Source organism: Labeo rohita, chromosome 11 (genome assembly GCF_022985175.1).
Source record: "Labeo rohita strain BAU-BD-2019 chromosome 11, IGBB_LRoh.1.0, whole genome shotgun sequence".
NCBI classification, from domain to species: Eukaryota; Metazoa; Chordata; class Actinopteri; order Cypriniformes; family Cyprinidae; genus Labeo; species Labeo rohita.
Genome location: NC_066879.1, coordinates 11,957,118 through 11,985,105, shown reverse-complemented (window position 1 = coordinate 11,985,105; position 27,988 = coordinate 11,957,118). Strand labels below are relative to the sequence as shown.

Below are 27,988 nucleotides of genomic sequence, written 5' to 3'. Positions count from 1 at the left end.
GAATCAAATTCTATGTATGTGTCTGTGTATGACTATGTACATGTGTGTAATTCACATGCTTGTGCAAGATTTCATGTAAATTAAAGTTTGATGGAAACATGACTCCTCACATGCACAACAATATACACACACAAATGCCATTTTATCTCCTATATAAGAGATCTGATGTACATGTTAATGATGTGTCTCCTCTCTGCTGTGGTTTATAATTGATTGTTCTTACACTGATAGACTGGATTATATAATACTTGATTAAACAGATTTGAGTACACTTTATACAATGATTGAATTATTTTCATCATTAACATGATAACTGTGTCATCTTTTCATTGGATACTTATGTGTAAGTAAATGTTTGTATTTTTACAAATGTACTACATTTATTTTTCAGCAGTTATGTAGTGCAGCAGCATCTCAGCAGTAGTGTATGATGTTCCATGTCATCAGAATCTTAAGTAAGTCATTATTAGTATTAGTGCTGATACTTCCAGTACTCTTCTAGTTCAGTATCTACTCTACCCACCTGTCTCGAGTTAACTGGTCTTGTAGTCGTTAACAGATCTGATGATGTCTGCTGCTGCTGCAGTGAATCATAGGGCGGGGCTTGGTCGCATCGATCCCACATCAATCACTGCATCTCGCGTGGGGATTGGATGATGTAAGGTGTGGGCGGGATCAAACGGAGGGCTGAATCACTGACCTACAGTTAGACCGATTAAATCGTTCTCTGTACTGGATTATATAGTGCGGATCCTCGATCAGGTTTATAACAGATGAATGTGATTTTCAGAATGAAGAAGAGTGTGGTCGTGGTGATGAAGAAGATGTGATGGCGTAAACTCCGCCCATCAGCCTCCATCTGAACAGCAGCTCACACCGAGCACAACATCGCTGTTTTATCGCTCGTTTTGGGGTAAGAACATAGCGCTAATGAATCATAAACATGACAAACACACTCACATACTGTATGACAGCGGTGTCTCAATAATGCGCGCGCTATTTACATACATTTCAGCTGTCGATTCTGTGCAGATTTATCTCATTTTGATATTTTATGATCGATGCATCTGCGATGATTGCGGAGTTAAACGCGTCGCTCTTTAAACGCGACGCGTGTGAACGCGGCCGAAAGCGGTGCGATTTTAATTTGCATTATATCAACACTCATCATCCGATCTGGACACGTTTAATAACGTTCATGTGTGCTAGTGTCACGTAAGTGTCATTGAGTGTCATTGTGTGATTGTGTCCTCGCCGTTTAAACGTCACGTTCAGTCTTTCATCTTTACTTGACATGTTCTCCATATGTGTTGAACTGAACTCATCAACATTACTGTGTGACACCATCAAACAGCAGCGCTATTCATACAGCGCTAAAGATCTTTTTGATATGCGGTGTATTTAAAGAAATAAAAATAAAAAAAAAAAAAAAAAAAAAAAAAAACACACACACTAATGGTACTAACCAGGTTAGTTGTGACGTTAGTTGGCAGGTTAGTTGTGACGTTAGAGGAAATGGAATCTATGACAGAAACATTCCAACTCAGAATACTGTGTGTTTAGTGACCATGGTAATTTTACTCAGGAAATAAATGCTTTGGATGAAAGCATCTGCTAAATGATTAAATGTAAATGTTTCAGTGGTGTCAATGTGTCTCAGATGTTTCTCTTAAAATTTCTTTGGCGAATGCCAAGTAGACTAACCTGAGTGAGTAGTTGAAACAGCAAATGCACCTGTTTGTTACTGTCATTTACTAACATTTTATTCAAATTCATGATTAGTTTAGTAATTTGGGATAGTTTGCTGCTGACAGTCACTGCTGAAATCACTGTCTGAGAAGCGCTTCAAGACGCTATTTTACTAGAGTTTGAAAATTAAACTGAGATTAACAAAACATATATGCAACCTGATGTGTATTTTTCTTGGCAGTTAAACAACTGCAATATTATTCTGCTGTAAACTGCCTTGGGAGCAGTGTTGGGGAGTAACTAATTACATGTAACGGAATTACGTAATTTAATTACAAAATAAATGTAATTGTAATTAGTTACAGTTACTGAGAAAAAATATGTAATTAAATTACAGTTACTTTTGAAAAATGCCAGTGATTACAAAGGGGATTTCATCTGATTTTTTTCACACACCCACCCCCACTTACAGATTTAATTGACTTCTTTCATAAATTGTATTGACTGCTCTAAAATGAGACACCAGTGTTTCAGGAGTTTAGGACACAGAATAGGACACATGCTTATTCGATAACTGTTTTATTTCCTATTTGGTTCTATGCATAAGCTTTATTTTTTAAGATTGTTTTTTCCAAGGCATTGTTAGATGCTAGTGTTTTCTGTCATAACTATGCAAACATTTGATTTCAAACCCAGTATCATAGCTATTAAACTATTTCTTGTTATAATGTTATTTATGTTATGATCTTGTTATGACATATAGCGCAACTGCGCTCACGGTGACCCGAGTTCGATTCCCATGTTGAGGTCCTTTGCCGATCCCGCTCCCCTCTCTCCTCCCAACTCTTTCCTGTCATCTCTCTACTGTCCTATAACAATAAAAGGCATAAAAAGCTAAAAAAAAAGTCTGAATTTGTGGTGGCTGTGCTTTAAATTAAATTATTACACAGCTCAGACTTATTCGGGGCAACTTGAGTCAGTGCTATATGCTTGATAGTTTTTCTTGGCGGAAGCCTTGCGTTTGGTTAGCTAATAAAATATTAAAGCTTAATTCAATATTATGTGTACAATTTCTATTTCTTAATTCTGTCATCCTGGTATCGTGGACTTGCTCTTGTTTCATACAAATGCAGCTGCTGCCATTTTTTTTTTTTTTTTTTTTTTTGTACATTGTAATGGATTATAAGATAACTAACAAACTAGTACTACTACTTAATTATTTCTGTGGTGGAATGTTGTGTAAGAAACTGGTATGACTGCACTGTATACCTAAAATGTCTAGTTTGAACATGCCATTTGCTAGCAACTGATTTCTTTGTGGAAGCTTTGCTTTCAAATATTTCAACTCAGATCAATGTTTTGTGTCTAATAATTTTGCCACGAAACATCTAAATAATATATCAAGCAGCTGTGTAATAAGTGAGATAAAGTGCATTCAGCCAGTTGTTATCACAAAATAAAGATGTATGTTGTCCCTTACTTATTATAATCTTAATTCAAGTGATGAAGTATTTTGAAAGTCTGACAGTAATCAGTGTTGAGTGCTACTGTAAGATTAACTCTGCCTGGTTTAAATGTTTCAAAATGATTAACAGTTGAAAATATTAGAAATTTAGAAAAGTAATCAAAAAGTAATTAAAAGTAATAATGAAAAAAGTAATAGAAAAGTTACACTACCTATTACATTTCAAACAAAGTAACTTGTAATCTGTAACCTATTACATTTCCAAAGTAACCTTCCCAACACTGCTTGGCAGTTTAACACAATATTATTCTGTTAACACATTAAGTCAACATATTTAAGAATCATCTTAAGATGAAATAAGATGCAGTGCTCTTTCTTTAATTACAATACTTTTGTGTCACTCAATACCTTTCACACTTAATTAAAAATGTAATTTTGTCAGCTCATGACAAACAGCATAACTTGAGTGTTTAGATAAATATAGATAAAGATTCAAAGTTAGAAAAAGATTAATCTTTGCTATAACATCAGCTACTCTGGAAATCTGTTTGCATTTCTGCAAGAAAACATGTCAAAGTCATTGACTTCTCGAAGTGTTGGAGTGAGTGTGTGGCATACTGATATGAGCACCGTTCACACTGACAGCGATTCACAGCCACAAAGCCACCGGGCGTCATTCAGTTTTTGTGAGGCTTGGCGACTGCTGGAGAAGTGACAGATATGCAGATGAGCAGGGAAGTGATGCATTGACTACAAATGGGAGAGCTGAGAGTGATACGACCACTAGAAAACAACAGCGCAGTGATTCTTGTGATGTGTAAATATGTTGGAAACATGTCGCTTTTGATTAAATATGTGATCAGAGACACAGACTGTTATGAGACATGCGTGGCGTTAATATGTGAGCTGATGGTGTGTGTTTTTGCTGTCAGGGCCGATGCCTGCCATGCCGCCTCCATCAGACATCGTGAAGGTGGCCATTGAGTGGCCTGGTGCAAACGCTCAACTCATTGAAATTGACCAGGTATTGTTTATTACTCATACACTAGTATAACTAACACATAGATGCTATTGAACTAGTGCTTTTGTTGACTTGCTGATATTTTTCTCTTCTCAAAGCGCATAAAGTTTTTCCTTTTCTCACAAAAAATGTGTCATTGTGATATTTAATATGAACATACTGTTTTAAATACAGTTATCAGCCACCAGAATAAATGACTTAGAGATAGTAAAACTTTGAAGGACATTTATTTATTGGTACAAACAATAACTGCAATTACTGTAGTGTTAGTGTGGAGAAAATGTATGTGCTGTTTGAGATTCACAGTAGAGAGTGTGTAATGTATTTGTGTGTGTTGCAGAAGAAGCCACTGACGTCCATCATTAGAGAAGTGTGTGATGGGTAAGTCAGTCTCCTTATCTGTCCTCTTAAACACTGAATTCACACTGGCATCCATCTGAGCACACAAAACTTTTTCATAGAGGTCTGAACGACCCAAACCCCAGACAGATGACCTGACCCGACCTGAGCTCACTCACTCACTCACTCACTCGTTTTATTGTTGTAGTGTGATTTCACTCATTGCCATCAGCCTCCATCTTCTGTTACATCATTCAATGACTATATTCATGAGATCGTTTTGTGTCCTAGTGTTGGTTTATATTACAGTGTAGTTGCAGAAATGAAATAATATGTATAATATGCACAGAAAAATGGTCAACATATTATTTAATATCACTGAATCTAATGGGTTAAATCAGGCAGAAGTAACCCTAAAAGAAGCGACATATCCTGGAGAATACAAGCATTTGAGAGGCTGTGGGGAGAGGTAGGGAAAGTGTAAGACTCGTTTCTTGGTTACATGTTGTGAATATTTAGATATATATTGACTTTGTTCATACATTCTTTGTTTTAGCTCACTTGCAGCATTTAAAACTGCATGGCCACCTGTGATGGGAAATCTACTCACCCTCTGATAAAAGTTGATGTAGTTCACATATTTACACGTTGGAGGGGACTTACAGTACCTGTTCAGCGTTAGCTTATTAGGTTTAAGTTGAAATTATATGAATTAAACGGATACTTTTTTTGTAATCTGTCTCTAAATGTTTGTATCTCAGGGGATTCGTCGCCCTTTAGGGGTATAAATCAAGATATAAAAACACATATATACTCTGCTTTTTGTGGCTTGTGTTTCAGAAAGTCAAATCTTTTTGTAGTCTTGACAAAACACGTACAGTGGCATGTGAAAGTTTGGGAACCCCTTGCAGAATTTGTGAAAATGCTAATAATTTTAGCTAAACAAAAATGTATTTAGTACTATCCTGAGTAAGATATTTTACATAAAAGATGTTTACACATAGTCCACAAGACAAAAAATAGCTGAAATGATTAAAAAAAAACCCTTCAAAAGTTTGGGAACCCTTAGTTCTTAATACTGTGTGTGGTTACCTGGATGATCCCCATCTGTTTTGTGATGGTTGTTCATGAATCCATTGTTTGTTCTGAACAGTTAAACTGAGCACTGTTCTTTAGAAAAATCCTCCAGGTCCTGCAGAATCTTCAGTTTTCCAGCATCATCTTTTCACACTGAGGATAATTGAGGGTCTTAAACACAGCTATTAAAAAAGATTCATATAGAAGGAAATACAATACAATGCACAAAGGGCCGGGGGTGAAAACTTTTAAACAGGATGAACATTTTTCTAATTTTGTTAATATATATGTATACACAAAGTACAATTTACCTTGATCTTCAAATTCAAAAAGAAAATATCTTACTCAGAACAGTACTAAATAAAAAAATATTATTTTCTCTCTTATTTTGTTAAAATTATTCACATTTTCACAGATTCTGCAAGGGATTCCCAAACTTTTGCATGCCACTGTACCGCTGGAAAGGTCTGACAGTCAAGGTTCCGTATTTGGTGACTGTATTGTAATAGAAGTGATATTGTGACAGAGAATGATTGATTTGTGACAGAAAACTGCATCAAAAAAAAATATTTAATAGAGTTTGGGTGTAACCCAGTGGTTGTTCTTGGTATAGTGCCCAAACACAATCTCACAGGAACCACAATTTTTGTGATATCAACTTCAAATTTGGTACATAACTTAGTTAGACATTTGATTTTATAGCAATTTTAGAGTGCACCATTTTTTCATGTGCATTTATTTTTTAGTGCATTTATTTTATATGGAGTAAAAATAAAAAAAAAAAAAAAATCTGTATACTTAAACTTCTGTAACGTTTTTACTTTCTTTTTTTGAAAGGCTTTCACTTCATCAAAAATCTGCTTTGTGTCTTCTTTAAAAAGAGACCAACCTTAGGTCTGTATTTCAAAGCGTTTAGAAATTACAACCATGTTGTAACAAGCATTAATTAACAAGTGTTCTGTTTATCAATTCTGTTATCCACCAAAGCCTGGGGATATAGACATAATAAAAGTCAAGTTTAAAAATAATAATAATAATAATGAAATTGTAATATTTAAGTCCCAATAAGATGGAAAATAGCAACAACTTAAATTTCTTATGTCTCTTCATGATTCTGCCCTAAGATAACAATTGCAGGTTGCCACTCAGATCATCATATGATTAATATCAAATGAATGAATCTGTGTAAAACACTTTTAGAAACAGTCAAGCTAATATAAGAAAACAGCCTTTAATCTGATTTGGTGAGACACAGACACACTATGGTTCTTATGCATCCTGCTCATCGTAAAGCAGTCCTACCCTCAGACAGCCGTTTGTGATGTTTGTGAAATCCGATTGTGCCTTTTTATTTTTCTTAGAATTATGAGATAAAAGGTCAAAATCACGTTTTTATTTTATATATCAAAGATATAAACTTACTATTGTAAGAAAAAAGTCAGAATTGTGAGATACAAACAGAATTTAAAAATATGAATTCACAGTTCAAAAGATTTAGAATTGCAAAATTTAAATACAGAATTCTGACATTACATCTGGCAACTTTTTTTGTTTCTGCCACAAAATAAACAATAAAAAGGTAATTGCAATGTTTCATCTCCCAATTCAGGCATTTTTGAATTTATAGTTCTTGCAATTCTGATATATTGCAAGAGCTTTCAGTTCTGAATGAATGAATGAATGAATAAATAAATAATTAAAGGTGATTTTAATATTTTTGTCCTCAATAAAACCAGTTAATTTAGATGTTACAATTTTAGTTTGCCATTGTTTTTTTTTACTATTCCCAGGAAAAACATCTATAATGTGATGTAAACCAATACTGGTATATAAAAGGGCATTAATAAATATTCTAGGAGAAAAATGCATAATTCTGAGAAAAAGCTAAGAAAAAAAGAATCAAAATTGTGACGTGGCTTCCAGTGAGCTTCCATAGACTGTTATGCTGTTTATGTAAAATTGTCAAGCACATTTTTTTTTTTTTTACATATTAATTAAGATTAATTTATGTAAAGTGAAATCTCAGCTTTTACATTTTTTAAACAACAAATATTATTTTGACAATATGTAATATGACATATATTTTTTAATTGTTGAATGCGCGTTTGAATAAATGTTCAAACTCTGCCCTTATAATGTGCTGTTTAAGACTTCATATCTTTTGAGTTGATTTTCTCAAATAATTAATGGCTAATGATATAAGTGTTGTGTTTGTTTTAGATGGTCTCTGTCAGGTTCAGAGCAGTTCGCCCTGCGTTACGCTGACGGGCCACAGCTCTACATCACAGAACAGGTCAGACTCTCATTTAGAGAAATCATCATGGACCGGAGCTCCACTGATAGTCATGTTTAAAAATCCATACAGATTTATGCTTAAGTATCTGATATCTGATATGCAGAACAGACATTTCACCAATGTTTATTAATTCTTTTTCACATTGGTAACTACATAATCAATACAATAAAACTACAACAATCAAAACATAATATGCTTTCTCAATATATATATATCTGTATTTCATAGCATATAAATATTGTAACCAAGGAAAGTTTTTTGACTCTGTGCATGAAGCCAGATCTTTACAGATAAACAAAGCTCTAGTGAGGTGTTGCAGTTGTTTAATTGATGTGTCTATGCATTTCAGAGCCGCTGTGAAATTAAAAATGGAACCATCCTCAGGCTGGCCATCTCTCCTGTAAGTCTGACCACAATCACAACCCAATCTGCAGATTTTGCCCAAGATCAGCAGTGTGTAGACTTGATGTAGGCCTGATGCTAACTAGCCTAAAAGTGTGTGGTGTTTTGCTGTGTTAGATGCGAGCTGCTCGACAGCTGCTGGAGCGCATCCAGTCTCATGGGATTGACGCCCGTCTGGAGGCTTTGAAAGAGCTGGCCAAACTCTCTGCTGACCCCACGTTCGCCACAGAGTTCATCAACATGGAAGGTCTGGTGACGCTGGCACGGCTGGTGGAGAGCGGCACGCAGTACGTATCCTGCATATATTTGTGAGGGGTTTGCAACTGTCCATATTGGGTTTGACTGAGGCACAGCTCATACAAGCTCTTCAATCACGTTAAGAGCCAATCTTAAAAATACTACAACACATATATATCGTTGTGGTATTATCACTGTCCCACAAGATAAAAATGAATACAATTAATATTGTCGTTATTTAAAATGCAGTAAATCGTTAAACATTTCTTTGTCCTACAAGACTTGTTGTTATAAAAGCTGCAGTGTTATTGGTTGTTTTTTTTATTTGTTTTGTTTTGTTTTTTGTTTTTTGAGCCAAATGTCAAAATTGTCCTATGGTGTGACTGTCTCAAGCATGGTTCAAAAAATTACAACTTTTGTAAATTAAAAAAAAAAAAATCATAAAATTGTTAATAAATACCACTGGAATAATTGTACAAGTGTCTATTATGGTAAATGGCAATAATTTTTTTCATCCATATATTTCTGAAAACGTAGCAACTTGATACATTATGTCTCTGAAAACCACGTCCTGTGGTGTGACACCATTTCCTGATTTTAAATCGGCCAATTCCAGAAAAACTTAAATAAGTTGAAGGACCACATTCGTGATCATGTTACTGAAGCTCCCTTGTGAAGCCCAATGACGTGCACAGAATTGTTTGGAACAACTACAAAAGTGTTACGTTTTGTTGTCCTTTGGTGTGACACCCCTAAATTACATTTTTTACTTAAAAACTTTATGTAACTTGTACTGTTATAAAGTGTCATGAATATAAGTGTAAAATGTGATACTTTGTTTTTGAAAAAGAAAGAATTGAGGAAAAGAAGTTAGTGGACACAGAAATATAGACAAAAAATTAACAGGGATCAGCCAGAAGGGACGAGATTCTAAGAGAACGATGCAGAAAGTAAACAGAATCAAAATAATCCCCTAAAAAGAGTTGGTATACTCTTTATAGTTTTAAAAAAATTAATTTACATCTTAATGAATGTAGTTTGAATATCAATCATATTTAGCTGTGCAGCAGCGGGGCTAGAAGAGTTTGAGTAACATACTGATTGACTAAGAGACTGAATTTTGTTGAGGAAAATTATTATTATTATTATTTTTTTATTATTTATTTATTTTTTTTAATCATGTTGATGTTGTTTGTATCAAAATTAAACTTTCTCCTTTGACATGTTCAAAATTAAATAGAAATACTTTAATAACTACCATTTCTGTCCTTTAGTGTGATGTAATGTCCTGTGGTGTGACTTAATGTCCTATGGTGACACACATAAAAGAACCACAGATTTGTCTCAAAATATTATTATCTCAAAAATATCTTAAATATCTTAGTATTGCAATAGGAGAGGTATAAATATCAGTCATCTTAAAATGGTATAATTTTTTAGCAGTTTTAAAACAAATGACAGCAAAGTTTGTCTTGAAATTGTCCAACAAGTCATGGGGAAAAAATTATGTTCATTATAATTTTATATTAAATAAATAACACCATATGAAAATAAGTGTCTTACAATGAAGATAAATCTGTCTCTTGCTATTTGTAGATTATTAAGAGTTTTTTTTTTCTTTTCTTTTTTTAATTTTTGCTATGTCACACCATAGGACAAATGTATGGTACAGTTCAGTAAAATGTAACAAAAAAACAAAAAAACAACCTTTATATTTTCTCAAAGATACTTTCTTCACACTTCATAAATACATGAATTGCTTCTTCAAAAATGGTCTTTTACAAAAAAAAGTGTTTTTTAACTGGCTATTTGTCAATTACCCATAAAATTGAGCTTGTAGTTATTTTTAATCTTAAAAGGTAAAGTATAATTTTGGGACCTGTGGCCATGTGGTGCTTCTCTGCCTTGCATATCTTGCATACCCTATTTTTGTGCCCTTGTAATTTGTTGCAGTCTATAAGTTTCAGAGAGGTGTGGGTTCAAATACTGTCACACCTGCTGTACGGTGATTTGTCTTTTATGTGTGTAGTTTTGGAGAGATGTTGGCCTTCACTCTCACAGCGTTTCTGGAGCTCATGGATCATGGAATTGTGTCCTGGGATCTGATATCTATCTCCTTCATCAAACAGGCAAGTAAAACATATAACAGGCCATCTATTTCTAAGTAAGCCTTTCTCAACCACTTTGATTAAAAAAAAAACATTTTATTCACTTCACTGGGAGTAAATACAAATTGAAAGGGTTTGACTTTAAACATTTTTGAAAAAGGAAAGAAAAAAGCATGTGTATTTCTTCAGTACATGCATTATTTCATTATTTAATTGAATGCATTCAGCGCTTTAATTGACCTTTTGCATGGAAAAAAAAATATTTTATAGATGATGAACAGATGTTGATTGTCTAATGCATTGATGGGGATTCTGGGATCACTGCTGCTGCTGTAGTTAAAGTTCGCAATCACTGTATGTAACTAGTAATTTGAAACTAGTTAGTAAGTCAGTCAAACAAATAATTTGTATATACAATACTATTCTAAGTTTTTAGTCACTACAATATTTATTTAGCAAAAACTGTCAAGAAAATGACAGTAAAGACATTTACAGTGTTACAAAAGATTTCTATTTCAAATAAATGCAGTTCTTTTGAACTTTCTGTTCATCAAAGAATCCTGAAAAATAAAATGAATCACGGTTTTCACAAAAAATATTCGGCAGCACAACTTGTTTTCAACATTGATAATAATCAGAAATGTTTCTTGAGCAGCAAATCAGCATATTAGAATGATTTCTGAAGGATCATGTGACACTGAAGACTGAAGTAATGATACTGAAAATTCAGCTTTGATCACAGCAATAAATTGCATTTTACAATATATTCACATAGAAAAAACTGTGGTAAAAACTGTGGTAACTCTTTTTTCTTAGTTAATATATTACCTATACATTTATTACACTATTTATTAATCTTTGTTAATGTAAGTTAATACAAATACAGTTTATTCTTTGTTCATATTAGTTCACCGTGCATTAACTAATGTTAACGAATACAACTTGTGATTTTAATAATGCATTTGTAAACACTGAAATTAACGTTAACTAAGATTAATAGCTGCTGTAGACGTATTGTTCCTTCTTAGTTCATGTTAACTAATGTTAACTAATGAACCTTATTGTAAAGTTTTACCGTAATTGTAATAATATTTTACAATATTACTGTTTTTACTGTATGTTTGATCAAATAAATGCAGCCTTGCTGAGCAGAAGAGACCTTTCAAAAAATTACAAAATCTTACTGACCCCAGAAGAAAATTAAGTTTGAAGAGGGATTTGTTGTCAGTGTTTAGTTAGATTGTGTGGTAGATTGGAGCTAATGATGTCAGTGATGTGATTGATGTGTGGTGTGTGACAGATTGCAGGTTACGTGAACCAGCCCATGGTGGACGTGTCCATTCTGCAGCGCTCACTAGCCATCCTGGAGAGCATGGTGCTGAACAGCCACAGCCTGTACCAGCGTGTGGCGCAGGAGATCACTGTGGCACAGCTCATCGCACACCTGCAAGTGTGAGCACATACACGCACACACACACGCACACTCACCGCAGTGCAGGTCACGTGCCTCTCTCTCCTGCACGCATGCACACACGGCCATTTACTCACAGGAGGACGGGGCGTATCTGACCTCTGGTGGGCCTAGCTGTGATTGGACACCCAGAGTAAAATATCACAGGACTATTAGGCAGTTAAAGGGGTCATTAAATGCAGTTTCAGGTTTTTATATGTTTCTCAAGGTCAGATATAAAATGATAATTTTCCATCCTCATTTTCACTATCTGTGAAAAACACTCAATTTGAAGAGGCTCTTGCAGAAACTGAAGTAAATGCCCACTGCTGTGATTGGTTAACCTCATTACACCGCATCAACGCCCCATTTTTTACAGCGTGTCATGTTTTGATAATCAAGATGGCTTCCGTATATTTTTGAACCCAAAACAGAAGAAAATGAAAAAACACAACTACAACGATTGCTGTATTTTTGCTTAATTTGCTTAATTGCTTAATTTTCAGCATATTGTTTTAAAATGTGCTTTTATTATTTGTCATACGTTGTTATCAGTGTTGCCAAGTCTGCATTTTTTTTTTACACTTTAACACTGTTGCCACAGGTTGACCCCAATTACGTAATATTTAGCCGCTGGAATACTAATTTTACCAGAGGAACCACATCAAAAAACGTGTATTTTGCTCCACGGAACGCAATTTTTATTTCCAGACATTGTTAAGCACTTTGGTCAACCACGGTTGTTTTTAAATGTGCTTTAATAAATAAAATTAAACTGAACTGTACTTCAAAACGCGATTGGGCTATTTTGGGGCTAGTTTTGAGTAGCAGTTGGGCGGGGTTTTTTGTGAAAACCTGGCAACCCTGGTCGAATGTACTGATTGTATTAGCAACGCTCATACAGTAATATGCTTGGTGTTCAGTGTACTGAGCTCTGAGGACAAAATGCTTGGAACTGAGTATCTTTCAATAAAAGATGTTTAAGGAAATGGCAGCATGTTTAATAATGATTCAGGAAACAGTCCGTTGTGAAGTCTCTCAGGCATGTCATTAAAAATGAACTTCAGTCATGCATTTCTAATGTTTTAGGAAGGTTATGCAAAGCGGTGGTGCAGTTTTTACATCCACTCACAGAATAGCTTCTGTGTTATATGTTCCATGTGTGTTGTCTGAGGACGTTTGTTATGCTTCCTGTTTGCTGTGCTGTTTGTAGTGTTTCTTGTAGTATTGATTATCAAGTGAGTCTTGTTAGCTTGTTAGCCTGTGTATATGAGTTCAGATACAAAAACCTCTAAATCCATCGGATGTTTTTCTTTAAAATTAGCATTTCTTTCTGGCTACTTTGTATAGGTTTCTATGTAAGTACTGGTACTTCTGATTGGGTTGAGGCTGGAATTTAGCGAGTTTGAAGTACACGTATTTGATGGACATATACTATGTGTCAGGAGCATTCACTCAGTATCATTATCTCATTTTTGACCAAGATGGCTTTGTCAGATGTTGTATGCAAAGAATGCTATTGTTCCTGTTTACTTTGTTCTTGTTCTCCATAATTCTGGTTGTTGTTGTTTTGTTCTTTATTAAACCACAATTAGATTCATGTCTTTATCTGCCTTCATCAGAGTTTGCCGGTCTTACTCAACATCTTTATCCAACAGCAGTATTGCTCCTTTGATTGATAAACAGACATGCATTGTTCAGAACACTCCTTTTAGAACCGTTTCAGTAGGATAGAAAATAATTCATATTTTAAACTTGCAATATGTTTGTATTTTAGAGTACCATCTTATATCATTCATATAATTTTGATTCTGTATTTCATGACCCTTTTAATTATTTACCTCAAGAGCACATCACTCGTTTTGTACCTTCAGTGATAGTGGCAGCGTTGAACGTGGCCCTCTTGTCTCCTGAGGTTGAGTAGCTCCAGTCTGCTGGAGACATGAGACAGTGACACATGATCTAGAGTGCAGAAGTGTTGGAATCCAAGAGCAAGATACCTCTAACTGTGTGTGTACCATCAACCCTGCAGGTCCAATCAGGAGATCCAGACGTATGCCATCGCTCTCATCAATGCCCTGTTCCTCAAAACCCCAGAGGACAGACGTCAGGTGAACTCACACACACACTCACACATACAAACCGAATCATTGGTGCTTTAAAGGTCCAAAAAGCATGCAAAAAACAGAATTGTAGGAAAATGCCACACAAAGTAACACTTATTTATTTGTATACAACAGCATCTAATTGGTCAAGTATCATTTTATTAGTCCTGATATTTGTTCAAAAATGCAGGTTCATTCAGGAATGAAACACATGATTTTTTTAATGAAGGAGTCATTGATTTATTCCCTCAATAAATTTGTTGGATGCTCTCAAAACATTCTCACTCAATTATTCATTGTGTATTCATTAATGTGTTTCTGTTTGTGCTGTGTGTTTGTGGTGATAGTCTAGCTTAGACATTCAGATCCCCGCTGATGTTTGTGATTGTTTTGTCTGACTCTGTGTGTTTGTTTATGGCAGGAAATGGCAAGTACACTGGCGCAGAAACACCTCCGTGGCATCATACTCAATGTAAGTGTAAATTTCTTTGTTACTCATATTCTATTAGTTGCTAAACACATTCCGATGGAGTTGCTAAATGTTTCATTTAGCAATATGTTTAAGCATTTTCTCATATTCTGTTAATCCTGTCAAGAAACATTAATGTTTATTTGTTTATTTCTTTATTTATTGTCATTATGGAGATCACGCACCACCACAAACGGACAAATCATAATAGTCTCAATTTATCACAATATATTTTACAGTCATTTAAGTGATGATGGTTCATTTGGCTTGTCAGACGTTTAAATGTCTTATATTTTTGTAATTGTTTGTAAAAATTTTTAATTGAACAGTGTAGTAATTAAACACTTTATTTTAGACTGTCCTTTTTATAATCATTACTGTGAAACTGAAAGTAGGCCTTCAAAATCTCATGAAAAAAGTTCTAGATTAATTTAGATTTACTAAAGGGCAAAGTAGCGTGAGAGTGCTATCATCCCCTGTAAGCGTGGATGGGAATGGAAAGTTCTGAGCTACTGACAATAAGTAAATTAAAGAACACAGACTCTGATCATTTCCATAATAACCAACACAATCTACTAAGAGCAGCGCTAATTAGCTTAGGGTAGCAAATGAGCAGAGCAGATGATAATCAAGTGCTGGTGACTGACTAATAACACTGGTGCAAAATGGGTTGGGACATTTCGTGAAATGCTATAAAATCAAGAACATGTTATCTGTTCATTCTCTTTGACCTTTATTCATTTGACTAAAGTACAAAGAAAATATTTCCAGTGTTTTCATTGGCCAACTTTTAATTTTATTTTGTAAATATAAACAAATTTTGATTTTGATGGCTGCAACACCCTCCAAAAAGTTGAAGCAGAGGCAAAATAAATGTGAAAAGGGTATAGAATATCCAAATTACATGGTTTTGAAACAGTTCACTGTAAGCAGGTGAAATGAAAATAGGTGCAGCAGAACAAATGGCATTGGTGACTGGAATATGTGCAAAGGTACCATTGAAATGGAGGCATGTTTTGGGATTTTGGGACACTACGTCTTTCATGGGAAGTTCTTAATTATTAGATCAAGACAATGCCAGGTCTCATTCTACATGTGCTACAACAGCATGGTTTTGTAGACGCAGACTGAATGTGCTACACTGGCCTGCCTGCAGTCCAGATCTGTCTAATTTGGAAAATATATGACCAGTCATGAAAAAGACTACCACAGACTGCTGAGCATCTGCAGTTTTTATCAGGCCAGACTGGACAACAATTTTGCTTGAAACTTGAAGTATTAGTATCCTCAATTCCCAAACAATTAAGCATTAAAATTAAAAGGAAAGTTGGTGTGGCACAGTGTTAAACATACCAACTTTTTTGGAGTATGTTGCAGTCATGAAAATCTAAATTTGGAAACACTGGATTTTTTTAATTTGTACTTTAGTCAATTAAATAAGAGTTAAAGAGAAGAACAGATAAAATATTCTTGATTTTATGGCACTTCACGAAATGTCCTAACTTTTCTGGAATTGCGGTTGTACCAGTAAACTAACCAGTGCAAACTTTAGAAAATCACCTTGCATGATTAATTTAAATTTTCTCCTTCTAAATGTTATGTCTGAAGGGAGAAGTCATACAAATGCATATGCAGTTAGGTCAGCTGCAGAAATTGTGTCCACAGCTTTTCATTATTAATGAAGACAGATCAGATCCATCTTTTCCACAGAACTTCCTCCCAGCAGATGTGTGTATAGAAACATCTGTTTATAGATCTTCAGGAGAAGTGTGATAATGAGTGGAAACACACCTGTGAGCAGCAGCATTGACAGTCTATTCTTTTAATCTTGTCTTCTAGCACATCATCCGGGGGAATCGACCAGTCAAAGCTGAAATGGCACATCAGCTGTACGTGCTGCAGGTTTTGACCTTCAACCTTCTAGAGGAACGCATGATGACCAAAATGGACCCCAATGACCAGGCAAGTGATTAACAATTACTTTATGTCTGAAAATTATTGACTTGGCATTAAGATTAATGGAGGGAACAGAATACGTGGTTCAAGTGAATAAATTTATTTACTGGGTTAATTTATTGGGTTTATTTATTGTCATTTATGCAGAGCAAAAGTGTGTTTGCACTGCAGAATGAAACATTAATGGGCAGTTTGTATCTTTTTTTTGATAGACGCATAAAACAAAGACTGATTAAAGATCCAAAAAAATTAGGAGTTTTTAGTAGACTAGTCTGGAGTGTTGAACTTTGTCTGTGGCAAGCTTCACACGGTCAAGAGAAAACAAACACTGACCCGCATTTAGTTAGATTAATTAGTTATTAATTAGTTGTTAGAGGTAATTAATAAACAATAGACATGCTTACATTTTAACTACAACAGATTATTAAATTATTTTTTAATTCATGCTCATGATTTTTTTCTGCATGTCATGTGCAGATATCCATAGTATGAGAATAGAGCAAGTTGTATATTTACATCTAATGAAGAAATTATGGTTCTTACCACATGTAGAAAGCTGCAGTTCCATCTTCACAACTTTATGATGCTGTTTGTAATATTTGGTAGAAGTACAATTTTGGGAAACAGTGAACTGCTGAACAATGGTATTGATGGAACTTGACTGACTGACTTACTGTAGAATATCCCTTACATGAAATTTCAGATATAAAATGCAAAACATTGCTGACTTGTCTTCAGCATTTACCAAGATACTTAGGAAAGTTGTTCTTTTACCTAATTCAGACAGCTTGAATTATTGAACAAAATATAAAATTATATATTGTTATATTCTGACCTCTGACCCCTTATTATTAGACACAAAGGGATATAATCTTTGAACTCAGAAGAATTGCTTTTGATGGAGACAATGATCCCAGTGGAACAGAAAAGAGGAAAGCCATCTACACTAAAGATTACAAGATGCTGGGCTTCACTGTGAGTGATGACAGTTTGCTTATGTAATAACCTGTGATAATTTCAAAATGACTGAATGATGAATCAGTGATAGTGATGTGCTGATGTGTGTGATGTGATGATGGTTTAATGATGATCAGTGATAATGATGTGCTCGTATGTGATACGATGATGGTTAAATGATGATCAGTGATAGTGATGTGATGATGTGTGTGATGTGATGATAGTTTAATGATGATCAGTGATAGTGATGTGCTCATGTGTGTGATGTGATGATGGTTTAATGATGACCAGCAATAGTGATGTGATGATGGTATAATGATGATCAGTGATAGTGATACTGATGATGTGTGTAATGTGATGATGGTTTAATGATGATCAGTGATGATGATGTGCTCATACGTGATATGATGATAGTTAAATGATGATCATTAATAGTGATGTGATGATAGTTTAATGATGATCAGCAATAGCGATGTGATGATCATATAATGATGATCAGTAATGATGTGCTTGTGTGTGATGTGATGATGGTATAATGATGATGAGTGATGATGTGCTCATGTGTGATGGGATGATGGTTTAATGATGATCAGTGATAGTGATATGATGATGTGTGTGATGTGATAGTTTAATGATGATCAGTGATAGTAATGTGCTTCTGTGTGATGTGATGATGGTTTAATGATGATCAGCAATAGTGGTGTGATGATGTGTCTGATGTGATGATGGTATAATGATGATCAGTGATAGTGATACTAATAATGTGTGTGATGTGATGATGGTTTAATGATGATCAGCAATAGTGATGTGATGATGTGTGTGATGTGATGATGGTATAATGATGATCTGTGATAATGATGTGCTCGTGTGTGATGGATGATGGTTTAATGATGATCAGTGATAATGATGTGTGTGATGCTAGTTAAATGATGATCAGTGATAGTATTGTGCTTGTGTGTGATGTGATGATGGTTTAATGTTGATCAGTAATAGTAATAGTGATGATGTGTGTGATGTGGTTATGGTTTAATGATGCTTGAGTGATGGTGATGTGATGATGTGTGTGATGCGATGATGGGGATTTAATGCTGCTTCAGTGAGGGTGATGTAATAATATGTGTGATCTGAGCGTTTAATGATAATCAGTGAATATGATGTGATGATGTGTGTGGTGTGATGATGGTTTGATGATCAGTGAAAGTGATGTGATGGTGTGATCGGTTTAATGATGATGATGGTGATGTGCTAATGTGATGTGATGATTGGATGATGGTGATAATTGGTGATATTGATGTGCTGATATGTGTACTGTGCACAGAATCCTGTGAATCCTGCCATGGATTTCACTCAGACACCCCCAGGAATGTTGGCACTAGACAACATGCTTTACCTCGCCAAAGTGCATCAGGACACATATATCAGAGTAAGAACACACTTGAGTTCCTGGGTAACATTACCAGCACACTACAGTGCGTCTGTTTAAATAGAGTCAGAACTTATGCTTTTTCACCTTCCCTAATCCCTACTGATAAAAAACATATAATAATAATTAAATGGCAAAAATACACGTCAGTGGCCTGTACATACTGTGCTTTTGTTTTTCAGATTGTTCTAGAAAACAGCAGTCGTGAAGACAAACACGAGTGTCCATTTGGTCGCTCTGCCATTGAGCTTACACGCATGCTGTGTGATATTCTACAGGTTGGAGAACTGCGTAAGTGTTCTGTAATGTCTTTGATTCCTCATTTCACTGATGAATGAGTTGGACTGTGTTCGGAAGCTCCATTAGAGCAGCTTTAGAGGAGATCCAGAGTGATTTCCACCTAAAAATGAACGTTCTCTCATCATTCATTCATTCTACAGCCATCATGACTTTAATCTATACAACCCCAGTGGAAGTAAATAAAAATAAGAAATGTTGCGTTGGCCAACTAGCTGAGATGGAATTTCTTTTCATATATATATATATTTCATTTCAGCAAAAGTTTATTTTAGCTAAAGTAAAACATTAAGTCTCTACTGTGACAGTCAGAGAGAGACTTGTGGAAATGTGTACGTAAACTTGTCTTGTCTCTGCAGCGAATGAAGGGTGTAACGACTTCCATCCCATGTTTTTTACCCACGAGCGTGCCTGGGAAGAGTTCTTCTGCGTCTGCATACAGCTGCTCAATAAGACATGGAAAGAAATGAGGGCCACTGCAGAAGATTTCAACAAGGTTTGTGTTAGTTAGTGTTAGTGAGAGGGTCTACTAGAGTACAGACTGTTTTATGTGTGTGTGTTAAGTGAACACTCTCTGTGTGTTAATGTAGGTGATGACAGTGGTGCGGGAACAGATCACTAGAGCTCTGGCCATGAAACCGCCATCTCTGGAGCAGCTGCGGGTCAAACTGCGCAGTTTGAGCTACTCAGAGATCCTGCGTCTACGTCAGTCAGAGAGAATGAGTCAGGACGACTTCCAGTCACCTCCTATAATGTAAGTCAAGAGCTTCTTCATTATTAAGCAGACTCATTTATTCAAGATCAAGAATCTCTTCATCAGTCAATTATGTAGTTATAAACCACTAATGCATCTGATGTCTTTTGAAGGAAATTAAACAAAATTATAAGTCTTTATGATTATGAAATATAAAGTTAGACGCTTATATGTACAGTTTCTCATTACAGGATTTCTGTGGTTCTTCAAAAGGTCCATTGCAATTTAAGGCTATAAAAAGGTCTTAAATCAGAGCAGAAAATATTAAATTCATAAACCCATGGCATTAAATCTTGCATGCACTTCAAAATTGATGTTCTTTCATTGTCTTTTTGTTTTCCAGTACAAATATCTAAACATCCTTAAAAGGGAAGTTCACTTCCAGAACAAAAGTTTACAGATAATGTACTTACCCCATTGTCATCCAAAATGTTCATGCCTTTTTTTCTTCAGTAGTAAATGAATTATGTTTTTTGAGGAAAACATTTCAGGAATTATCTCCATCTAGTGGACTTCTATGGTGCCCACAAGTTTGAACGTCCAAAATGCAGTTTAAATGAGGCTTCAGAGGGCTCTAAACATTCCAGCCGAGGAAGAAGGGTCTTACCTAATGAAACGATCGGTCATTTTCTAAAAAAAATAAATATATATATAAACTTTTTAACCTCAAATGCTTGTCTTGTCTAGCTCTACCATGCACATGCGTACTCTGTGTAATCCGGGTCAATACACTTAGGGTATGTCGAAAAGCTCCCATCTCTTTTTCTCCTCCAACTTCAATACCATCCTACATCACTGCAGAAGTACCGACCCAGTGTTTACAAAATGACCACGCAAAAAAGGTTAAACACCCTTCACAAAAAAAGGTAAAACAGCGATGTAGGACAACTTTAAAGTTGGAGGAGAAAATGAGATGGGAGTTTTTTGACGTACCCTAACTGTATTGACCCGGATTACACAGAGTATGCATGTGCATCGCAGAGCTAGACAAGATGAGCATTTGAGGTTAAAAGTATATAATTTTTTTTTTTTTTTTTTTTAAAATGACAGATCGTTTCACTAGATAAGACCCTTATTTCTTAGCTGGGATTGTTTAGAGCCCTTTGAAGCTGCACTGAAACAGCATTTTGGCCATTCAAATTCCTAAAAAAATTTCCTAAAAAAACATAATTTCTTTATGACTGCAGAAATAAAGGCATGAACATCTTGGATGACAACGAGGTGAGTACATTATCTGTAAATTTTTGTTCTGGAAGTGAACTTCACCTTTAATTCAAGATACCACAGCAAAATAAAGAAATTAAGTCTTGTTTTCTGAGAAATTGAACAAAATGTTTATTCTTAAAGCAAGAACAAATATTTGTCGGTGGGTTATTAAAATTACTTAGGTGAGTTGAGTTTTCTGAGCCAATTGGCAGAAATGTGTTCTTGTTTTAATCTCAAACTTAATTTTGACCAGTTACACAGAAAACAAGACTTACTATCTTCTATCATTTTGCTTTTCTAGTAAATGTATCTTGATTTAAGAATCTTTAGACATTTGAGCTGGAAAACAGGACAAAAATACTGAGGAAGAGTGACCCACAAATCCAAATGCTCATATGTGACCCTGGACCACAAAACCAGTCATAAGAGTCAGTTTTCTGATATTGAGATTTACGCTGAATAAAAAAGCTTTCCATTGATGTATGTTATGATATGGCAATATTTGGCCGAGGTACAACTATTTGAAACTCTGGAATCTGAGGGTGAAAAAATCAAAATATTGAGAAAATTACCTTTAACGTTGTCCAAATGAAGTTCTTAGCAATGCATATTACTAATAAAAAATTAAGTTTTGATGTAGTTATAGTAGGAAATTTACAGAATATCTTTATGGAACATGATCTTTACTTTATATCCTAATGATTTCTGCCATAAAAGAAAAATCTATATTTTTGACCCATACAATGTATTTTTGGCTATTGCTACAAATATGCCAGTGCTACTTAAGACTGGTTTTGTTGTCCATATATGAGTTTATCTGAGCATGAGGAATAGCTGGTCCCAAGTATGTTTCCTTCTTGATTGTCAGTGAACTGCGTGAGCGGATCCAGCCGGAGATTCTGGAACTGATCAAACAGCAGCGACTCAATCGTCTTTGTGAGGGAAGCTGCTTTCGCAAACTCGGCAACAGACGGAGACAAGGTGCCACAACCTCACATCTGCCTGCGACAGCCGCTTCTGCGGTATTTGTCTGTAATGTGAGTCTCTTCTTGTTGGAGTGTCTAATGATGTTTGGTTCTTCTCACAGAGAAGTTCTGGTTCTGCCGTCTGTCATTAAATCACAAGGTCCTTCACTACGGAGATCTGGACGAGACTCCACAGGGTGAAGTGCCGTTTGAACTGCTCACTGATAAGAGTAAGTGCACTTATCTGATATAAAACCACTGAATATTATTCACATCATGTATTGGGCAGTGTATTCAAACTTACTGTCAATGACCCACAGTTCCTGTGTCGGACATTAAAGCAGTGCTAACAGGGAAAGACTGTCCGCACATGAAAGAGAAGAGCGCGCTCAAACAGAACAAGGTAAAACCACTTACTTCATCTTTACGAGTGCTCTATGGAACAGAACTGACATAGAGAGAGAAAGATCTGACATGATACTGTTATTTAATGTGTATTTTAAAAGGCTGCACACCAAAATCACTGACTTAATCATCATTATTAAATAATACGTGTATAAAGCAAACATGTTAATATGGTAATATTGCATGCATTTTTATCTAAATATGTTCCTTCACCCAAGTCTGGTTCCTCTCAAGGTTTTTCTCCTCTTTGACCTAAACATCTTAGGGAATTGTTTAGTTTGGCTCACTTTTTAAAGTAGTATAATATATAAAATACACAAACCATAAAGAATATTACACATTCTGTATGTTTTTTTTTATATATGTATCATTAAAGCGTTTAAATGGTGCTGTGTTTGTAGGAAGTATTAGAGTTGGCATTTTCCATCCTCTATGATCCTGATGAGGCTCTCAACTTTGTGGCACCCAACAAATATGAGGTGAGTCTCAAAAACAGCACCTAAATCACAGTTCTGTTAGAAATGCAGGTGTTCAAGAATAGTTTGTTAATCACTAAACTCTCTCAGGATTCTCCACCCTGCTCTCAGAGAGCTACCTTCCTGCAGATTTCAGCTCCAACCCCAATCAAAGTCGCCTAAACCAGCTAATCAAGTTGTTCAGGGCTGCTTGATAATTACAGACAGGTGTGTTGGAACTGGGTTGGAACTGAAGTCTGCAGGACGGTAACTCTCCAGGAGCAGGGTTGTTGATCTCTGCTCAAAATGTAGTTAATAGGGCTGTGAATGAATTAAAAATGTTACTCATTAATAGCACAGATAGTAGTTGTCACATATGATTTGTTGTTGTGTTTTCCAAGGACTCTTATTTTAATTTAGCTTCACTGTTGTAATATTCACTTCCCATGTTTCTTTCTGTTGTTCATGTGTTTCCTTGGTTACAGTTGATTTGCACTTGTGTCTAGTTTAGTTCATTGTTATTAGCTGATAGTTCATCATTAGTTGATAGTTTACGTAAAAATAAAAATTCTGTCATCATTTACTCACCCTCACGTTGTTATTAAAAATAGGCATAAGCCAGTATGAAATTTTGACTGTATAACTTTAAACCAAAATATCACAGTCTTACTGTGTCATGTATTATGATTACAGCTCCAAAATTACTTATTTTAAATGTCTTGGTATAAAACAACTGACCGCATTACATGTCCATATCACTTCGCCAAACGATTTCAGTTATTTAAAAGCTTACAACAGCAAAAAAAAATATATAGGTAAAATAGCTATAAGTAAAATAGTTTAGCAGCTTAAAAGCTACATGACATTTCTCACTAGCGAGGTTATAATGGTGTTCTTGTCATTTCTTCTAGAATAAGACCACAAGCCCATGACATTAAAATCACATGGCATTACACCCTTCGACATAGTGCAGAAGTTACTAAGTAGCTATGAAAATGTTAAGAAACAAATGACCACCAGCCAGGATTTTATTTCCACATTAATGCCCAACTTGTCATTGTTTGTGGGACGAACGGCAATCACAAATGACAGTGTTCATAGTTGTCTCCATTTTGTTTGTGCATTTTTTTTTTCTATATTTCTCTATTTGTTTTATATATATAATTTTTTAACAACAATTACAGAATGTGATCAATCTGATATGCTTTTTAATCTAAAAACAATAACAGCAGTCACATAAACCCAATATAATAATTATATCACATGTTATTTAGTGTATTATTTAGTGTGAAATATCTCTTTCTGCTCTCCTGTGGGGTATTTTTCCACTTTAAATGCTAAATAAGTTAGAATAATATGACACTATAGGGCTGTTACCAATCAAATTAAATTAAATTAATATCAAGAAAATGCACTGCAGAGAAAACACAAGCTGCATCTGAAGTGGCATTTAGATGCATTTACACAAGCTGATTAATAAAGCTCAGAAGTAGCATCCCTGGTGAAAAAACATCATCAGCATCAAAACATACCTAACCAGCATCCCAGCATTTTTTCCACCAGGGATGAATACATTAAAATTGCAAAATTGCTGCATAATGTTATGCCAAATGCACAAACACCGCCAATAGCAGCTGTCTTAAAGAGTATATTGCAGGTTAGGGACCCAGTGAGTCAATAGATAGAAAAAAAATGTGGGAACTACATTTTAGTTCCTCTCTTTAAGCTCTCTTTAAAATTTACTTTTAAAGTACTGAGGCTTCTGGAGTCATTTTTGTGAAGACATTTCACTTTTGCATCTGAAAAACTCAGAAAACTCCAAGTGACGTAACAGGAGGGACTGGATTGCAATGACAGTTCAAATGCTGAGGAAATTGAAAATGTTTATTCTTACTCGTATGATGGACCACAGCCATACAATGAGTCTGCTATGCGGCCAAGAGAGCAGGGACAGGCCAGGAATTATTCTAATAATAATTAGAAAGTTATTATTAAAGTTCATGTGTGCCATTAATCCTGGTGACCTCAAATTCGACTACGAATTAACTTTGCTAAGAGGTCTTTGTGTCCAAGCAGAGAGAGAGAATCACTATTCATTATAACATTAAATTACACTTTTAGAACTGCAGCACACAAACACACACACACACATTTGTTTTTGTGAATTGTGGGGCCTTTTCATAGACTTCTATAGTTTTTATACTGAGCAAACAATATTGTCTGTCCCCTAACCCAACCCTAACCCTAACCCTAAACTTACCCCTTACAGAAAACATGTTTGCATTGTTACATTTTCAGATAAACATCATTTACTATTTTTATTTATTTTTATTTTTTTCCACGTCAAAAATTTCAGGTTTTACTATCCTTGTGGGGACATTGGGTCCCCACAGTGTAGCAAGAACAAGTACACACACACACACACACACAACACAAATATCTGCATACCACAATCTAATACTCTTTCACTTGCCCCTTTAAAAAAATCCACTTGTCCCAGACAAATGGACAAGCGTTAATGTCGATCCCAGACTATAACGTTTGATATGTGCACATGTTGAGCCCTGTTCACATCGCTAGTTACATATTCACTGCATGTTGCCAGTGTGTTAATTCTTAATTATTTGTACATATTTCCCCATCCCTACCAGTTAAAAAAATCAAAATTACAATTTATGAGCAAAAAGCAAAACATGCTATTTACAGGCCTACACTAGAAATTCACAGACATTGATGTGTTTGTCAGTGAGCTCCCAGTATTTCATGTCTTTACATCTTTACCTATATTAAAAACCTGTCAAAGCTTTAGAGTATCACACTCCTACATAGGTTATGCTGAGATGGTCACTTGTGGCAAAATTTACTATGATTTGTGTATGTCTGCACAATTTGGATTAAAGCGTCTGCTAAATGACTAAATGCAAATGTAAGATCACATGTCTGCAAAACTAGCACTCAACTGTGACATTACAGTAAAACTGTGCAATCCTAGAACGGAATTACAAAAATATTCACAAACAGTATGCAAATGGAAAGACCCTGAACATCAAATTTCGTACTTAATGAGTCATGGCAGACTTCCGTTAACTTTGTTTCAAATGACAGCTTCTGTCAATCACTGGCCCATAATAACTGCGTCTTGAGTTAAGCATGGCTTTAATGGAACATTAAAAGCCGTGTGTCCACAGATTTACAGAGACTACAGCAGACTGTGTTGTTTAAATATGACAGTTTACACTTAATTAGAAATAATGTATTATTTGTAGAAAGATGAGTGACATTTGTGCTGCATTTGTTTATGTAAATCAGTACTGCATCTGGACAGATGGACTATCTGCGCTCTTGGGGAAGGAGCTGGGCAGCGATCTCACACGAAGTGACCTTGACACATTAATGAGCATGGAAATGAAGCTTCGCCTCCTTGACCTGGAGAACATCACCATCCCTGAGGCTCCGCCCCCTGTGCCCAAAGAGCCCAGTACTTACAACTTCACATACAACTACGGATGAGACGTCTGTGCTTTCAGTCAGTGCTTGTGTTTTCTGTGTCTTTCACTCTTCAGAGGTGAAGTGTGTCATTTGCCTGTCACTAAGATGGTTTCACATTCGGTCATATTGGTAGTTTGACTTGCTGAAGAGTGAAACACTGTGATCCTTTCAAACAGTGATCTGTTTGAGTTTAACATGGACGAAAGCGCAAAAATGACACACTCCATCTTTATGCTAGTGTATGTGCCTGAAAATGAACTAGTCTTGGTTACGAGAGTATTTTTTCAGTCCTTTTTTTCAATGCTTGTAAGAAAAATCTTCAGGTATTTGATTTTAAATGAGAAACCGGAGACAGTATCTTAAACATCATTGTGTGTTTAGACATTGTAAGGCATCTACTCCCATGTGTGATGTGATGTTAAATGCTTGTATGAGTAACTCAACTGAACAGTTAGTAACTTTGTACATCCCACAGACCTGTCTGCAGATAACTAATATTTACTGACGTTTGCTTTTGTCAATAGAAATATATTTTTGTACTTGATGTGAAAGACACTATATAGTATGTTGAGAACACATAAAGTTTGCATGAATCGGAGGAAGAAAGCAAGCGAGTGCAAGATGGAAACGTCTTGTGTTGAATTCTGACTCGTAGACCAAACAGGATGAAGGCCTGTGACTGCAACATTCAAAAATCGCCTCTCTCTACAGTCCTGCAGAAACTGTATGTGATAATAGCCATAAGAGTTCATTGATTTAGACATTTATTTGGCGATTTCTTTGTTACAGTACTCAAACATGACTGCTCAGTCCATTTAGCTGAAAATATTTACACACGTTTATCTTCTGTCTGTGCGTTCATATTTGCTTGCCATAATATAAGGTTATTCTGTGTGAAAACAGAACAAACCCATAAATGGATTACTGACAGAGGTGTGATGATTTGATCAGATTTGCTTCATGTTACTGGTAGTTTCTGAATGTTTTAGTGGGCAGGTATCAATATTTGGGTTAAAATGTTGTACACATTATAAATATATAGTGCATTCAGAAAGTATTGATTCCCTTTTTATTTTTGAATTTATTGTTATTGATGGAAGAAAAAAATATTTCAATCATAAAATTTGATGGTGTAACAAAGGGGTGTGAATACTTTCTGAAGGCCACTGTATATAAACTGTATATATTGTACTGCCTTATCACAGTAATGCTATGGATTTGTGTGCAATAATAAAATGTGTTTAAGTCATAGCTTGACATTTTTCATTTGATAAATCATCTGAGCTTTGCCACACACCTATATTTGCAAACTAGCAATGGAGGTGTCAGAAAAAGGCAATTAATATATAAATGTTGAATTGAAATGAAAATGAAGATAAATATGTAATGCACACTTGCACACAGCTTAGCTAGTGAAGCCGTG

At 35.3% G+C, this 27,988-nt stretch overlaps 1 protein-coding gene across 2 annotated transcripts; it reads left to right on the top strand.

The window, feature by feature from the left end:
* Positions 1 to 680: 680 nt before the first annotated feature.
* elmo2 (engulfment and cell motility 2) lies at positions 681 to 27,816 on the top strand. 2 transcript variants are annotated; one of them, XM_051122872.1, is made up of 21 exons: positions 681 to 913; positions 4,087 to 4,178; positions 4,516 to 4,556; positions 7,812 to 7,884; positions 8,237 to 8,287; positions 8,407 to 8,576; positions 10,556 to 10,655; positions 11,935 to 12,080; positions 14,117 to 14,195; positions 14,611 to 14,661; positions 16,498 to 16,620; positions 17,470 to 17,589; positions 18,890 to 18,994; positions 19,177 to 19,285; positions 19,651 to 19,787; positions 19,882 to 20,045; positions 22,120 to 22,232; positions 22,339 to 22,446; positions 22,537 to 22,619; positions 23,023 to 23,100; positions 26,386 to 27,816. In XM_051122872.1, the coding sequence occupies exons 2-21, from the start codon at positions 4,092 to 4,094 to the stop codon at positions 26,584 to 26,586; spliced, it is 2,139 nt and encodes a 712-aa protein (XP_050978829.1). In that variant the 5' UTR covers positions 681 to 913; positions 4,087 to 4,091; the 3' UTR covers positions 26,587 to 27,816. The 2 variants fall into 2 exon arrangements, with proteins under 2 accessions (XP_050978829.1, XP_050978828.1); XM_051122871.1 differs by having other exon boundaries at positions 11,935 to 12,086.
* The last annotated feature ends 172 nt before the right edge of the window (positions 27,817 to 27,988 follow it).

Coding starts and splice junctions, on each gene's coding strand:
- elmo2 (XM_051122871.1), top strand. CDS start 4,092: ATGCCTGCCATGCCGCCTCCATCAGACATCGTGAAGGTGGCCATTGAG. Junction 4,179..4,515: donor AACTCATTGAAATTGACCAG/GTATTGTTTATT, acceptor TGTGTGTTGCAG/AAGAAGCCACTGACGTCCAT. Junction 4,557..7,811: donor ATTAGAGAAGTGTGTGATGG/GTAAGTCAGTCT, acceptor TGTTTGTTTTAG/ATGGTCTCTGTCAGGTTCAG.